A 12,075-nucleotide genomic window follows, 5' to 3' on the forward strand; every position below is an offset into this window, starting at 1 on the left:
GGGTCTAGAAGACTGACTATGGGATCAAGAAGACATGGGTTCAGCTCCTGCCTATGACATATACTGACTGTGTGACCCTAGGCAAGTCACTTAGACCTTCAATGCCACAGGCAACTAAGACTATAAATTACAGAACAGTTGTCTATCTGCTTTTGTAAAGGGAATTCCTCACTGAGAGCTCCTATGCTGGTGAAATCTTCACCCCACCCCCCGAAATGTTGACTTGTAAGTGAAAGAAGAAGTAGAAAGTTTGAAATCTGTCTGGCTCCCCCAAACAAAACAGAGAAGGATAACCTCATCTTTTCCCCGTATCTTTACCTTGAAATGTAATTTCCCCAGGAGCAGAGAACATTGTGGGGTAGCAAAAAGAGCATTGGACCAGGGGCCAGGAAATCTCAGTCCTGAATGACTGGCCATGCATGTTCTTGGGCATGTTTCTCCTCTGATTTGCAACAAATGCCTTGTAGGAAGCTAGCAAAGGTCAAAAACTTTGAATTTAGAGTTGGAAGGGAGCTGATCTAGAACAACTTTCTTCTTGTATGGAAAATAACAATAATAGTTAATGTTTTTGTAGCACTTCAAAGCTTGCCAAGAGCTTTCTGTATTTGATCTCCTTTGATCCTTACAACAACTTTCTGAAGTAGGTGCTATTATTTTCTGTTTTACAGATGAGTAAACTAAAGTTGAGAGAGGTTAAGCAAATGCTGTGTTTTAAAATGGGCTTTTACTAAGTGCTGGCTATACAACTTGGCTCCTGCCAAGTGTAAAACAGTGTGGCTGGACTTAAGACAAAGTCTAACAGCCTCCAAAAATCCTCTCATCACTGTTTTTGAAGTCCCTGGATCATCCAGGATAATGGATTTGTGTGTATGTGGGGGTGCGCTATAAGAGGGAAGGGGCTGGTGTGTCAGTGATTCCCCTCATTTGTTGTTCAGTCATTTTTTAATTGTGTCCAATTCTTTTGTGACTCATTTAGGGTTTTTTTTGGCAATGATACCAGAGTGGTTTGCCATTTTCTTCTCCAATTCATTTTATAGATGTAGAAACAGCAGCACATAGGGTTAAATGACTTGCCAAGGGTCACACAGCCAGTAAGTATCTGAGGCCAGACCTGACACTCTATCTACTGCATTACTTAGCTGCCCCTTAGCCTGTCCCCAAAGCTTGCCTACTCAGCAGATTCTGCTCCATATAACTTTAGAAATCATCTGCTTTACCCTCAGCAAATTGTGACTGACTCAAATAACAAGGAGACATCATAGTTTTGTGGGAGTGAACTGGCCTAGGACTTGGGGAGATCTGGGCATTGGGGCTACCCATTAACTACATATACACATCCCCCTGGGCCAGAGTCTCCCATCTACAAAATGGGATTAATTAGACTTATGATACCTAACCCATATGGATAGGAAAGCATCTTATGAACCTGATGCAGGGGAATCTGTGGATGTACTGTTCTATGTTTTGCCTGTGTGGGTTACATGTGTCCACATGGGTCTGTCTAGATGTGGTTCATAAGGAGATGTCTATAGAGTCTCTTCCCCTCCCACCCCTCTTATCTTTCCTTAGGGAGACTTACATGTGATAACTTAAAATACTGGTTTGGTATGAGCTGTGCTGATTATTTTAAGGGGCTTACTGTGCTAGTGGCTTTATTCTCATTCTGTCTTTTTAACTTTTTGTAAATTTGTCTTTTAAATTACAGCAGTATTTAAGTTGTTCAGAAAAGTTCTACCAATCAAAGATGCAGATGGTAGATTTCATTCATGCTCCAGAGGAAGCCAGGAAAATGATTAATGCTTGGGTTGAAAGTAAGACCAATGGTAAGCTTGAGTCATGTTCCAACTGCTGCCTTGCCAAGTTTCTGTCTACATTCTATGTACTCAAGAATGTGGGCAAGTCTCCTTCCCTGAGGAGGTGCTGGAGAGGCCATCAGAGAGAGGTCAGTGCCCTTGTAATTTCTGACAGTGAAAATGCAAGCCAAAGACAACTGTGTTAGATATTTCCAAATGGTCACTACAAAGGTTTGCTTTATAGAATGAAGAGATGCAAGATGTAGATCTCTCTGCCTAAGACTGAAATGCCAGCTTTTCTAAGTTTCTAGAATGCCATAGGAGAAAGGGTACTGAGTTAGGAGTGAAGAGGTAGAATTCCTGCATTTCAGGTTTGCAGGGAATCTCATAGACCACCTAGTCCTACTCATATAACTGAACAAGAATCTACTTCCAAGACTCCTCCAGCTGTAAAATTTACAGGTTTTTCGATTACAGGGAGGAAAAGGTGCATGGAATAGCCTCTGAGAATTAATTTTTGACCCTGTATTTTATATTTGCTTTTACTTTGTAAATGATTTTATTCTGTAACCATATTCTGTATTCTATGATCTGTATCTAAGGTCATATGACTATTAATACATATTCTGTACTCTATATAACAAAGGTTTAATCCCTTTCTCTCTGAAGTTAGATACCAAAGGCTTAAGCTTTTCCATAGTTACTGTTAGTTAAAGAAAAAAAAAACAACTCTGTTTTCAATATTCTCATAAAACATTATCTCAGCATTTCCTAAGGTTTGTGTGTGATCCCTGAGAAGCTGTACTAACTGACCTTGTCCCATCTTTAGCAGTTGCAAAGGTGGTCTTATCTACTCCTCCAGGGGCCAGCGAGTTTGCATACCTGAGTCCCTATCAGTGACCTCAGGGACCATCTCAGGGGTCCAGAAAATTCACAGAAGCATTCCTTAGAGATGCACAGGGCTGGTCTCCATTCCTTATGTATGTTATGCCCAGTTTCTTGGATGTAACTAATCAGGATCCCTCACTTCTGTAATTCTGGGAAATTATATGGTTTTTGCTCTATTCTTTGTTTTATAATTATAGAAATGAGTTGCATCTTCAGTTTAGGGTCTTTTGACTAGAGGCAGTAAAATTTGACTCATCTTTTATTAATAGGTTCATTACTGTATTAACAAACTGTTATCTAGCTCAGAGAATTGCCTCAAATTACATTTCTGTTAAATTGTGCATGTGACAAGCCCATTTTCATATCCCATAGGCTGGTGGCACTGTGGATTGAGTGCTGGACCTGGAATAAGGAAGACCTGAGTTCAAATCTAGCCATAGACACTAGCTATGTAACCCTGGACAAATCACTTAGCCTCTGCCTCAATTTCCTTAACTGTAAATAAGGGTCATGACAGCACCTACATCTCAAGGTTATTTTGAAAATCAAATGAAATTATATTTGTAAAGTGTCTTTAGCACAGTGCCTGGCACATAGTAGGCATTTAATAAATGTTGATTTCCTTTCCTCCTACCCCATAGTGTGGAGAGAATTAAGCTAATTAAAATAAAAGCTAAATCAGTATGGATGAATATCAAAATGTAAATGAAAGAATGAATGAAAAAGTCATTTAAATGTTTACTATGTGCTTAGTGCTGTTCTAAGTGAGAAGGATATAAATAGGAAAGCAAAACAATCTCTGTTCCTGGTGCTGACATTTAACAGGGTAAGAGAACACCTATGGAATAGTTCAGCTGCAGGGTAGATGGAAAGTTCTCATGGTCCTTAAGGTGCGTGTGTTTGTCCTTCGTTGCCCAAGAAGACCATGCCGTCAGTGAGTGTCAAGTGTCTGAGGTGAGATTTGAACTCAGATCCTCCTGATTCCTGCACTGGTGCTCTATCAACTGTACCACCTAGCTGCCCCTCCTTAAGGTGTAATGAATGATAAAGCAAATGGTAATGCTTCTTCATTAATGTCATTTCCACCATTTAAAAGTCTCAATTTTGGATGTTGAATCATTTTCACAGTGCCAAGGCTTTTGGAGATGAGAACTTTCTTTTTTTGAGTCTTCAAGAACTTTGGCTATTGTGGAGGTAGGAGCTGTAGAACCTTTAGAGGCAGATTGACAGGTCACATCTCCACAAGGGTCACTACTCTGGATGATTTCTGCAGGAGTTGGGCTGGTGGTCCTGGGAACATTGCTGCTTCTGGGCCTTTAAGATTACCTGCCTCTTGGGGGAAGTTAGTGGTTGGTGTTGGTGGTGGGGATGTCAGGCACCTTTTCCTTAGTCATCGTTCCCCTGCCTAAAGGCAATGGGGGCCAGGCTGGAGGCAAGGCTGTTGGCATAGAAGTAGATGTTGCTATTCTTGGGGCTCTTTGTCCATTGATGGCAATGGATCAGTGGTGGATATTATTGGAGGTAAGGACCTTTTCCATAAAATTTGCTCCTCTGTAAATAAAGTCAAATGTACATTTATATAGTAATGGTATAACACATGTCTATAGAATAAAGTAATCCTCATAGAAGCAGGCACTATATCTTCTCCTTCTTTGTGTCTTTGAACAACACCTAGCACACTGCCCAGTATGTATCAGAAACATAAGTTCTTACTGAGTTAAAAAATATTCACTCAGAGGTGACAGATATTATTATCATTTAACATCTAACCTTTACATAAAATTTTGAGCAACTAGTATTTACATAAAATTTCTCCCTCCTGCTGTCCTCTCTCTCACCCTTTTCCACCTCACCAGTGTTTTTGCTTCTTACTGCCACTTCCCGATCTGCCCTCTCCTTATGTCAGCCCCCTTCCCTTTACTTAATCTTCTCCCCTCCTACTTCCTTGTTGGGTAAGATAGATTTATATATTCAACCAACTGTGTTTATTATTCTCTCTTTGAGCCAATACTGATGAGAGTAAGGTTCAAGTGATGCTTGTTGCCTACCCTCCCATCTTCCCCTCCACTGTTATAGGTCTTTTTTGCTTCTTCATGTGAGATAATTTACCCCATTCTCCCTCTCCCTTCCTTTGCAGTCCTCTTTCTCATCCCTTAATTTTTTTGTTATTCCCTCAAATTCACCTCAAACCCATATCCTCTGTCCATGTATATTCTTTTTTTTCTGTACTGTTGACACAATTTTTAAGAGTTATAAATATCATCTTCCTGTTTAGGGATGTCAACAATTTAGTCTGTTGAATCCCTTCTGTTTTCTTTTCTTTTCTTTTTCTTTTTCTTTTTCTTTTTTTTTTTTTTTTTTTTTTTACCTATTTATGCTTCCATTATTTCTTAATATTGGAGGTCAAAATTTTGGTTTAGTTCTGGTCTTCTTCTTAGGAAGTTTTGAAATCCTTCTGTTTTGTCAAATGACCTTCCCCCCTCCTTCATGTATTCCCCTTAATTTTGCTGGACAAGTGATTCTTGATTGTAAGTCCTAGCTTCTTTGCTCTCTGGAATATCATGTTCCATGACCTCCAGTCCTTTAATGATGCAACTGCCAGATCCTGTGTGATCTTGATTGTGACTCTTGATTGTGACTGATTGTGTTTCTTTCTGGCCACTTGTAATATTTTTTTCTTGACCTGATAGTTCTGAAATTTGGCTATAGTGTTCCTTGGAGTTTTTATTCTGGGATTTCTCTCCTGAAGTGATAAGTGGATTCTTTCAATGCCTATTTTGCCCTCTGGTCCCAGATCATTAGGGCAGTTTTCCTTGATAATTTCTTAAAAGATGCTGTCCTGATCCTCCTTTTGATTATGGCTTTAGTTAGTACAATTATTATGATTTGTCTCTCCTAGATTTATTTTCCAGGTCAGCTGTTTTTCCATTGAGGTATTTTACATTTTCTTTCATTTTTTCACTTTTGAATTTGCTTGATTGATTCATGATGTCTCATAGAGTCATTAGCTACCACTTGTCCAGTTCAACTTTTAAGGTAAGTTTTTTGTACTTTTCCATTTGGCCAATTGTACTCTTTAAGGAGTTGTTTTCTTCAGTGAACTTTTTAAAATCTCCTTTTTCATTTGGCCAATTCTACTTTTTAAGCAGTTTTCCAGGCTGTTGACTCTTTTTTCATATTTCTCTTGCATCACTCTCATTTCTTTTCCCAACTTTTCTTCTATCTCTCTTACATGATTTTAAGCTCCTTTTGGAGCTCTTCCACAAGAGTTTTCTGTGCTTGAGACCACTTCCCATTTTTGTTTTGGGTTTTGTCCATAAGCATTTTGACATTGTTGTCCTATTCTGAGTTTGTGACAGGTCTTCCCTGCCACCATAATAACTTTCTATGATCAAGTTCTTTTGTTGTTGTTGTTATAGTTGTTTTCTGCTTATCCTTCCTTCCTTCCTTCCTTCCTTCCTTCCTTCCTTCCTTCCTTCCTTCCTTCCTTCCTTCCTTCCTTCCTTCCTTTTTTCCTTCCTTCCTTCCTTCTTTCCTCTTTCTTTTAAAATTGTCTTCTACTCCCAGGGTTGAAGGGGCACTGTCTCAGGCTTCTTGTGTCAGGGGCTTTAGCTTGTTTGTCTGGTGTTGCACTTATGTTTTTCTGAGGCCCATAGGGGACCCTCTCGTCTGGTGCTACACTGAGGGGGTGGGATGTGGGCTGGCTGGCACTGCTGGACTCTATAGCTTACTTGGCAGCTTACTTGGTCCTGAGCTGGGGTCTTAGCAGTGGTGTCTGGCATATTCTGATGCCCAGTGGGTGTTTCTGTGTTTCCCTGTAGCCACACTGAAAGCACATTGTGGTAAGGTCTCTGCAGGGGGCTTGTCTATTCAGAGCTGAGCTGAAGCCTGGTAGGGCCATTGATGACTGGTAACTACTTGTTTACTTAGGTACCTGTAGGATAGGCATCTCCTGTTTCTTTGGGTCTGTGCTGCAGCATGTGGCAATCTGGCCTCTGGAAGCTGCCTGTTTGCCAGTTCCCATAGTTATGCTAAGGCACATGGTGGGTCCTGGTGTTGACATTTACTTACTCCACTGAAGTGGAGCTCAGTATCTTCCAGTGGTTTGATGAGGTGAAGCTTGTTGCTGGCTTGCTGGGATGCTTCCTGTCCTGGGTTGTGCTCTCCTTTCACCTGAGTGAGACTGACCTTTCTTGCTTGTCCTCTAAATTTCTTGGGCTAAAAGATTGTTTCACCCCATCTTTTTGCTGGTTCTACTATTCTAGGACTTGTTTTGGTGCTCTATTTTATGGTTGTTTGGAAGGAAGTATGGCAGAATTGCAGTAGTTTACTTCTTACTCTTCTTACTCATTTTATAGATGAAGAAAGTAAGTCTGACAGGTAAGATGACTTGCCTCTTTTCAAATAATTACTAAATCTCTGAGGTAAGATTTGAATTTGTGTCTTCTTGGTTCTGGTTCTAGCACTCTCTCCACTATACCACCTAGTTGTGGGATCATGTGACTTCACTAAATTAAATTCTTCCTATTTGCCCCTTGTTATAACTTTAGGTGCTTAGGAAGATGCTTCTCACTGGAACTTACATTACCAGTTTGTACAAAATCACCATATTAGATACCTGTGTCTTACTTTGTGTAGCAGCTGTTTGCCAAGTTGAATATAAACAGAATTTTTGTAAGCTGACCCATTTTAAATGTAAAAAAGAGCTATTTATATTCTGGTGAACCTTCTTATGAAGTCTGTTTGACACACATATAACTACTTTTTGCTTAATCTTTTTCTTTTAATGTGGATTTTCCTATATTATTTGCTAAAAATGTGGGCACAGTCCATATCTGTGATGCTAGTAGTAGCCAAGCTGTGAAAAATAGAACTTCAAACTAATCAACATGAAAACGATAGTGCAAAGAGCTAATGAACACATTTCCAAACAAATAGAATTATTGTATGAGAAGTCATTGCCCATAAATAATCATAGCAATTATTTCATTGGAGCAAAGATACCAGCACCTTCCAGAAGTTTTCATGTTCTGATTGGGAACAATGAAGCCTTTCTAATTTTTGGAATGGATTCTGATTTCATGGTAATGTGAAGTGAAAGATGAATGTATAATATAGAAAAACAAAACAAAACTTCAGCAGTTCATACTGATTATCAGTGTGGGAAAAAAAATCCCAATGCGTCCCATTGTCTTGTTAATGGTCCACTATCCCAAACCTCCTTGTGTAATGACAAAAAGCAAACAGTGTCCTTTTCCTTGTTTTTGTTTCCCCTTTATTTTACAAGGAAAAATAAAGAACTTGTTTAATAAAGGAACACTTGACACTACTTCCGTCATAGTCCTGGTGAATGCTATCTACTTTAAAGGACAGTGGCAGACCAAATTTCAGAAAAGACAGACGATTAAAATGCCCTTTAAGCTAAGAAAGGTATGTAACTCATTTCCATATTTGTCAACATTTGTTTGGGAAATACAGTTATCCTATGGGTACAATCTAGAAAAGGTTCATGAAGAATTTTATCTGTGTTCATACAGATTCCTTAACATGTCTTAAGCTATTTCAGGGTTGTGAAAGTTTCATTTTTTTTCACCTGAAAACACTGAGGATGATCTCTGAGAGCTCCTTCTCCTCTCTTCCTTATCTCGTATGACCCAGATGCTTATCATCTATTGATATATACAAACACACATTTGCATATATATCCACATACATATTATATGTGATAGATGCACATATATATAGGGTGTCTCAAACCTCAATGCAGTTTTAAGTTTTAATAGCTCAAATAGCTTAAAACTACATTAAGACTTTTAGGACATGATGTGTTATGTGTGTGTGTGTGTGCACATGCATGTGCACCCCTATAGACCTATTTGCTGTACTTAAACTTCAATGGATCCATGATCTCATTGATGCAGGACCTTCCCACAGAAGTTCAAATTGTAACATGTTTGCAACAATTTCTCTTTGTGCACACCATGCAATTTTTCCATTTTTCCTAGGATCACCTACAATTTTGATTTGATCACTGGAAGAATATATATGTTTTTGTGTCATGGAGTAGCTTGAAATTGTCAAAAGTGCTGGCAATTTCATAAGTGTATTTTGATTCACTCTGCTCCTCTTATTCAATTTTGGACCCAGCTCTCTGTTTATCTGCAGTGTTGTCCATTCAAGATATTATATGTGGCATGATGTCAATGTCAGGATGATATATATGGTGGCCACATGCTGTACAAACATGACTATATTATATACACACACACACATGTCCTATACACGTTTGTATTTTGCACACCACAGAATATTTAATATTTTTCTTTTTCTTGTCCCTAACAGGGTCAGACTATACCTGTGCACATGATGCGTCAAATTGGAACATTTAAAGTGGCTCTCATAAAAGAACCTCAGATGCAAGTCCTTGAACTTCCATATGCTAGTGGAGATCTAAGCATGATTATACTTCTTCCAAAAGACACAGAACAGGTAGAACAGGTAAAGCTATTGCAAAATCTATTCATAAACATATATACTGCATGAATGCCACATGAGGCTCATTCATGTATTATTCATTCAGAATTAATTTATTGGATAACTTTACATGCATAGCCCTGGGTTCTGTGGAGGAGTCAAAGGAATTAGAAACTATAGTCTCAGTCCTTGAAGAGAGTCTACTTTGGGAGAATAATGTATACTTACGTGAAACACCTGAAGAACAATCAAAATATACCATGTAGACAAGTAAAGGTGCATGTTTTGTTCAGCATACTGGACAAAAAACCAGAGGATCAGGTTCAAGCTCTATTGCTAAGTAGTTATGTGATATTGGGCAAGTTATTGAACCTCTGGGCTTCTGTTTCCTTATTCAATTCAGTAACAAGCATTTCCATTCCTAATATTTATAAGGAACTCTGCTAGGTTTAGGGGATATGTAACTAGACAAAATATAGGCTTTTCTTTTAAGAAGTTTACAATCAACGAAGGAAGACAAGTGACATCAACAAGCATGATGCAAGATGAGTGAGTTAAGTACCATGGAGAGGTCCTGGGAAAATGTTGGAAAAATTCCTGTCCTCTTTCTGGGGGTGGATTGTGTCAGAGGTAGCTTTGTGAAAGAAGTTAAAATTGAGTTGATCACTGAGGAAACAAAGGCAATACAACTGGAGGGGGGGGGAAGAGAAGGGAATGTGGAACAAAACACAGTTGAACTAAATGATCTCTAGGGTGGCATTGTCGTAACCATTCACGGGCCTGGTCCCACCACTAGTCAGCACAGAAACTTGGACCTGCTTTGTTTTCTTGATCTCTGTCAGATTGCCCCTCCTTTGTCAGCCTCATGGCCCCCGATCTCTGGTTCATCATCCTGGTGCCAGACTTATTATGAACACTTGATAACCCAGCTCAGAACTTTTGAGTTTGAGTTATGCCAGCCATAGTCTATCCAGTAGCAGGGACTATTGGCATGTGCCACCATGCCTGGCACATGCCTGTATTGAAGGAGAATAAAGTTAAGGTGTAAATAGCATAATGTGGAGTTAGTATCTTAGCCAGAGATAATTTGGTCTTTGTAGGGAAATATAAACTTTAATGTAGTGTAGGATAGAATCGCATAGGGAGCTGCTATAGACAAAGTAAACGTTAAATAGAGAAGAGATGGAGGATGATGTAAATGGACAACAGACTGTGAAAGTAGTCAATAATGTTCTTAGTGGAAATACTTTTTATATAATGGTGATTATGTAAACAGAGCGCAAGGCAGTGAAGGAAGGGATGGAGGGATAAAGAACTGACAGGAACAAGTTATAAACTATGCAGTTGAGAAGTGAATTATAAAATGCAAGTGAATTATGATTTTGATAGCCATGGAGGGGGCATGTTCAATAGAAGACATTTTTTTAAGGCCAGTGAAACTTGACTATAATGTAAATGCAAATAAAAAGGGCCCAGTGTATACAGCCAGCCTCACACAGAGAACCATAAAAATATAAAAACAAATCTAATTTTTATTGCAAAATCCCATATCAGTTTTATTCTGAGTTTTATCTTTTAGGTTGAGAAACAGCTCAACTTGAAGACATTCCAACAGTGGACCAGTTCTTTCACGATAGAGAAAGAAGTTGATGTTCAAGTTCCTCGATTCAAACTTGGAATGAAATACGAGCTAAGTTCTGTGTTACAAACACTAGGGATGATAGATATTTTTAACCCTGAAAAAGCTAACCTTTCTGGACTATCTCCAAATAGTTCCTTAAGTTTATCGAAAGTTATCCATGAATCCTTTATAGATGTTAATGAAGAGGGCACAGAGGCATCTGCTGCTACAGGGGAAGTTATTACTACAAAGAAGCTTCCTGTTCGAGTCACATTTGTGGCTGATCACCCTTTTTTTTTCTTCATAAAGCACATTTATACAAACACAATTCTCTTCTGTGGCAGGTTCTTCTCTCCATAAACAAGGCAGAGGGTGGTGTCAGTCAGGGCTAGATGTATTGAAAAGGCATAAGGGTAATTAAAATATTTCTACTACAAAGGGAGAAAGTCACAAGATTATACAAAACTGCATTTGAATATCACCTTTTTTTCATTCTTTTCTTCTCTTGGTCCTTACCTGACAGCCTCCAGTAGTGCCATTGTCAAAGTAATAAGGACAATTTAAGGGGTTAGTCTTTCTTAGTTGAATATCTTGATGAACTATTGCATAAATCAAAATAACTATAAACCATAGTCGCACAAAGAACCACAAAAACTTAACTGTGTTCTAGACAAAAGTTCATTTAGTAACTACTGTGTTCTAGGTATTTTGCTGGGTATTAGGGTTGCAAAGGTAAAAAAACTTACATTCTTTCAATGCAAGCTAGCAGGGAGTTTGAGTTTTGGAAATCTGCTTTTCATGTCATTCATGTATAAAGATGACATTATTATTTTGGTTCAGAAATATCATGATGATTATTAATAAAAGAATGAAATAAGTCTTAACTTCTTTGATAACTTTTAATTGCTGGAAGAATTAAATATGGAAGGCAACTTTGAAAACTTTGATTTGTGTTTTCTTGTGTGAACTGAGAAAATAGCAATGGTTGAAGGAAACTCATTGCTTAGGAGAGAAGTTGAGTGGTTTCTTTGTATTTCTCCTATCTAGAAAGAGTAAAGAAAAGAGAGCAAATTATGAATTCTCAGTACCTGAAAGAAGGATGGTTGTTACCTTGGGGATAGTAGAGCTGAAATAGTCAGCTCTCCAGAAACTTCTAAAAGATGCCGGAGCTGCTTTTTTTCCCTTGCTTTTGCCAATTCAGAAGTATGTGGAAAAGGGAAAAAGGGGTAGGGATAAGATTGCCAAAAAAAAAAAAAAAAAAAAAAAAGGTAAAGACAAGAAGGTCAATAAACCAGATAT

At 38.5% G+C, this 12,075-nt stretch overlaps 1 protein-coding gene across 4 annotated transcripts in view; it reads left to right on the top strand.

The window, feature by feature from the left end:
* The window catches only part of LOC140501692 (serpin B11-like), a 37,509-nt gene extending 25,792 nt beyond the window's left edge, over window positions 1-11,717 (top strand). For all 4 annotated transcript variants that reach the window (XM_072605537.1, XM_072605536.1, XM_072605538.1 and 1 more), the window contains 4 exons: window positions 1,706-1,823; window positions 7,969-8,111; window positions 9,024-9,179; window positions 10,735-11,717. In XM_072605537.1, coding sequence (XP_072461638.1) covers window positions 1,706-1,823; window positions 7,969-8,111; window positions 9,024-9,179; window positions 10,735-11,136 — 819 coding nt within the window. In that variant the 3' untranslated portion in view covers window positions 11,137-11,717. The remainder of the gene's footprint in view (window positions 1-1,705; window positions 1,824-7,968; window positions 8,112-9,023; window positions 9,180-10,734) is intronic.
* The last annotated feature ends 358 nt before the right edge of the window (window positions 11,718-12,075 follow it).

Source organism: Notamacropus eugenii, chromosome 4 (assembly GCF_028372415.1).
Source record: "Notamacropus eugenii isolate mMacEug1 chromosome 4, mMacEug1.pri_v2, whole genome shotgun sequence".
In the NCBI taxonomy this organism is placed as follows: Eukaryota; Metazoa; Chordata; class Mammalia; order Diprotodontia; family Macropodidae; genus Notamacropus; species Notamacropus eugenii.